The 4,873-nt window shown below is 50.3% G+C and overlaps 1 protein-coding gene across 1 annotated transcript in view; it reads right to left on the reverse strand.

Annotated features, from left to right (window-relative positions):
- Positions 1–4,873, reverse strand: part of CCNJL (cyclin J like) — a 62,335-nt gene that overhangs the window by 23,959 nt on the left and 33,503 nt on the right. The window contains exon 2 of the mRNA XM_021717171.1: positions 4,644–4,857. Within this exon, the coding sequence (XP_021572846.1) occupies positions 4,644–4,857 (214 nt within the window). The remainder of the gene's footprint in view (positions 1–4,643; positions 4,858–4,873) is intronic.

Here is a 4,873-nt window from a genome sequence, read left to right on the forward strand (position 1 = left end):
TTTTTTTTTTTTTTTTTTTTTTAAATAAAAGTGTATCCCACACTTCTTGTATCATAATAATAAGTTCTTACAGTTAAGGTAGGGCTTCTCCAGTAAGTGGGCCACTCCTCTTGCCTTCCTGGCTTTCTCCCCCAACCTTCCCTCCCTCTGCAGGCCAGTCCACACCCTGGGGCCACGGACTCAACAGTCCTATCACTCTGGGTACCAACTGCCAGGCAAAAGCAAAACTCCAAGGTATGTGGAAAGGTCAACACAAAATTACCATCTGACCTGTGTCCAGGTATATGCCCAAAATAATTAGAAACAAGTGTTCGATAAAACTGATAAGGAAATGTGCACTGCAGCACTATTCACAATAGGCAAAGGTGAAAAGAATCCAAATATCCATCAACAAATGACTGGACAAACTATGGCACATACAAAGGAGTATTATTCAGCCGTAAAAACAAATGAAGTGGCTCAGTGGCTCAGCCTATAATACCAGTATTTTGGGAGGCCAAGGCGAGTGAATTGCCTTAGCTCGTGGGTTCGAGACCAGTCTGGGCAATTTGGTGAGACCTCGTCACTAAAATTACTCAAAAATTAGCCGGGTGAGGTAGCATGCACCTGTAATTCTGGCTACTTGGAAGGCTGAGGTGGAGGGATTGCCTGAGCTCAGCAGGTCGATGCTGAGGTGGCTGTGAGCGTGCCACTGCACTCTAGCCTGGGCGAGAGTGATACTCCAACTCAAAAAAAAAAAAGAACAAATGAAGCACTGATACCTGCTACAACATGAAGGAACCTTGACAACATTACATGAAGTGAAGGAAGCTAGACACAAATGGTCACATGATGATCTTTTTTTTTTGAGTCAGGGTCTCACTCTGTCACCCAGACTGGAGGGCAGTGACACGCTCATGGTCACCACATCCTCAACCTGCTGGGCTCAGGCAATCCTTCTACCTCAGCCCTCCAAGTAGCTGGAACTACAAGCATGCGCCACCACGCCTGGCTAATTTTTTGATTTACTGTAGAAATGAGATCTTGTCAAGTTGCCCAGGCTGGTCTTGAACCTTGGGCTCAGGCAATCCTCTCACCTTGGCCTCCCAAATTGCTGGGATTATAGGCGTGAGCTACCGCCCTGCCACAATATTTATATGATGCTTCTCTCCATGTTAAGGTGGGAGACACAAACAATTAACTCAGTCACAGAAAGACAAAGGGCGGCCTCTCCACATGTTCACTGCAGAATGACCTAAAAGCTCTCGCTTTTTCTGCTTCCTCCTGCAGGTCTGTGGGCATGGGCCCTTGACTGACCTGTTTTATGGGGGCAGAAGGTGACAAGGTCCTATATGAACAGGGCCTGATCTGGAAGCAGATTTAAAAACCTGAGGACTGGCAGGTGGGGGTGAGAACCCAAGCTCTTCTTATCTCCAAATAATCTGGTACCAAATTAGCAGCGCTCCAAACTTCCTGAGGCAAGGTGACCCCCCCTTGTGGCCAGGGAGAGGGGAGGGTGAATGAATAGGATTTCAGGCTGTCATGGAAACTTTTCTTTCCTCTTGCCTCCGGACCATATGGCAGGTGTCCTGAAAAATCCGTGCCTGGGGCCGTGCTACCCCCAGACATGTGGGTGGGGGCGTCTGCCTCTCCGTCTGAAAGACCCCCCTCCCTTCACCAAGGCGACAGCAGTACAAAGGAGCCTCCAGTGTGTGCTGCAGGTCCCCAGCTCCCCAGACAGACGCTCAGGGAGCGCCTCCACGGCCCCTTGGAAATCTAAGCTCCCTGCCCCCAGAGGGACTCGATGCAGCCCACAGATCACAGACAGCAGAGGGCCAAAGGCCCCGGCGCAGATTTCTCCTGTGCAGCCTGAAATGTGATGCCCAGTCTGCCCTCCACGGTCTCACAAGCCCTGCATCTCTTCCTCAGACAAACATTGGGACACTGTAGTGGCAAAACAGGCTAGCCTCCCAGCAGGACTGGCTCCCAGGTTTATAACACAGCACTCCAGCGGAGGGTGGAGAAAAATCACTAACTGGGTCTTTAAGCCCAAAGCAGCCAAAGGGAACCGAGACAACAGCAGGTAGAAGGTGCCAGGGGTGGGGTGGAGTGAGGAATGAGCCAGGATTCTGCAAACTTGAAAGCCATGCTTCTGGAATTAGTGATCGTGCAGCCTGCCAGGAGCAGACAAAGCCATAGGGGGAAAATAGGGGCCTTATTGCTGCAGCACCCGTACAGCTCAAGGATAGGAGGAAGGGAAATATATAACAAAACCAGACAGGAACATATTGAAGAGGAGAATGTAAAACCTGAACATTGGTTGGGCGCAGTGGCTCACGTCTATAATCTCAGCACTTTGGGAGGCCAAGGTGAGAGGATTGCCTGAGCCCACAGGTTCAACACCAACCTGGGCAACTTGGTGAGACCTCATCTCTACAATAAATCAAAAAATTAGCCAGACGAGCACCTGTAGTTCCAGCTACTTGGAAGGCTTAGGTAGAAGGACTGCCTGAGCCCAGCAGGTCGCGGCTGCGGTAGCCTTGAGTGTGCCGCTGCACCCCGGCTTGGACAACAGAGTGAGACTTCGATTCAAAAAAAAAAAAAAAAAAAGTGAACATCAAGAATAAAATACCAGATGTCAAAGAAATGTGCTAGGCTGGGCGTGGTGGCTCACACCTGTAATTCCAACGCTTTGGGAGGCTGAGGTGGGAGGATCACTTGAGGCCAGGAGCTTGAGACCAGCCTGGGCATCATAGCAAGACCTCATAGTTACAAAAAAAAAAAAAGATTAGCCAGGCACAGTGGTGTGCGTCTGTAGTCCCAGCTGCTCGGGAGGCTGAGAAGGAAAGACCTCCTGAGCCCAGGAGGTCAAGGCTGCGGTGAGCCATGATAGTGCTACCGCACTTTAGTCTGCGAGACAGAGTAATGCTGTGACTCAAAACAAAACGAAACAAATGTCTTCACGGCACCACCCACTTTGAGCCCGAGGCCTCAGGGCCTTCCAGTCCCCTATACTAACCTGGAGAACTGCGGAAGCCCGACTCTAAAGGAATCCTTAGTTCCATTCACTTCATTTATTCCCCAACATTTTTTTGAGGTCTTACTATGTGCCAGGCAAGCCCCTTTCCCTCCTTGAAACTCACGAACGTTGGAGGACGGGTGGGTGTTCATTCAAAGCACACAATGCCATGGGTGTGTCCGTCTGGGAGACATCACATGGCGAGGGCAGCCAAGGAAGGTTTTCACAGGAATGTGGGCCTTAAATGAGAACCCAGTAGGCAGGCAAAGGGAACAGGGAAAATCCAGCTGGAGGAAACAGCATGTGCAAAGTCCTGTGACAAGCGGGGGCTTAGCTGGTGCAGTTGGAACCCCGGGAGTGATAAAGAGAAGGGCATGAGGTCAGAGGGGCAGGAACATTATCTTAAGCCTGCTGGTAAACCACAGGGCAATTCTGAGTGGCAAGGTAAAACTGTGTCTTAAGGAGATCATTCGAGAAGCAGCAAAAAATTATAGTAATTCCTACCAAAGCAGACAGATGGTCAAAGCTATGCTGTGTTTTTAGTGAAGCCTCTTCAGAAGGTGCAAACCCCAAGAGGACTGACTGTGCCCAGGTCTCAAAATAGGTGCAGCTAAGGTCCCAATCAAGTAGTCATGTTCCCTTCTTTGCTTATTTTTTTACCTTTGAGTCAGGATCTCACTCTGTCACCCAGGCTCATGGTTCACTGCAGCCTTGACCACCTGGGCTCAGGTGATCCTCCTGCCTCAGCCTCCAGAGTGGCTGGGACTATACCACCATAGCACCATACCCAGTTAATTTTTTTTTTTTTGGTAGAGACAGAGTCTCACTTTTTTTTGTAGAGCCCAGAGTCAAACTCCTGGGCTCAAGTGATTCTCCTGCCTTGGCCTCCCAAAGTGCTTGGATTACAGGTATGAGCCACCACATCTAGTCAAACAATCATGTTTCTAAACACCTCTAAGAACAGTGGCCCCTAGGATTCCCCTCCTAGTACATTCAGAGCCACCATACTGGAAAGTGGGAAATGGGGTTAAGAGCACAGGTTCTGGCAGCATGCAGTTCTGGGCTCAATTTTTGTCAACCTAAAGCAATTTTCTTAACCTCTCTGTGCTTCAGTAAAATAGGGTATACTAAGAGTATCTGTCTCCTAGGGTCATGGTGTAGATTAAGATCAAGCTACTAAAATTCTTTTCCCTGCCAGGCACGGTGGCACTTTGAGAGGCCGGGGAGAGAGGACTGCCTGAGTCCAAGGTTCAAGAGCAGCCTGGGCAACTTGACTAGACCTCATCTCTACCATATATCAAAAAATTAGCCTGGCGTGGTAGCGTGCACCTGTAGTTCTGGCTACTTGGAAGGCTGAGGCGGAAGGATCACCAGCGTCCAGCAAGATGACGCTGGGGTGGCCATGAGCGTGCCACTGCACTCCAGCCTGGACGAGAGAGTAAGACTCTCTCTCAAAAAAAAATGGTTTTTTTCCCTTAGCCTAGTACACCAGAAATGCCGAACAATGTTGCTGATTTAATAATCATTCACACTCTGTGAAGGATGAACTCAGACGTGCAGAGACCACAGGACCGTACTACAACATGGAAGCAGTGAGCGTGCAGGGAGGGTGAGACGGCACAGAGGATGGGTGGTTTCCACTTACTTGCGAGCAGGAGGCAGGACACGGCCACGGTGTAGAGCTGCTTGGAGGTGGCGATGTTGTAGCGGTCCATGAAGTGGTCCAGCAGGTAGACGGCCAGGTGCCGCGCTGCGGGACAGAGCTGGAAGTGGCTGCTCAGCAGGGTCAGGATGTCCACGAAGAACCGGCGGCTCTTCAGGAGGGGCGAGTGGGCTCGGAAGGTGGGCAGCTTCAGCTCCTGGGGGACAGGTAGG

This window comes from Carlito syrichta, unplaced genomic scaffold (genome assembly GCF_000164805.1).
Source record: "Carlito syrichta isolate Samal-C Ts95f unplaced genomic scaffold, Tarsius_syrichta-2.0.1 Scaffold309435, whole genome shotgun sequence".
NCBI lineage: Eukaryota > Metazoa > Chordata > Mammalia > Primates > Tarsiidae > Carlito > Carlito syrichta.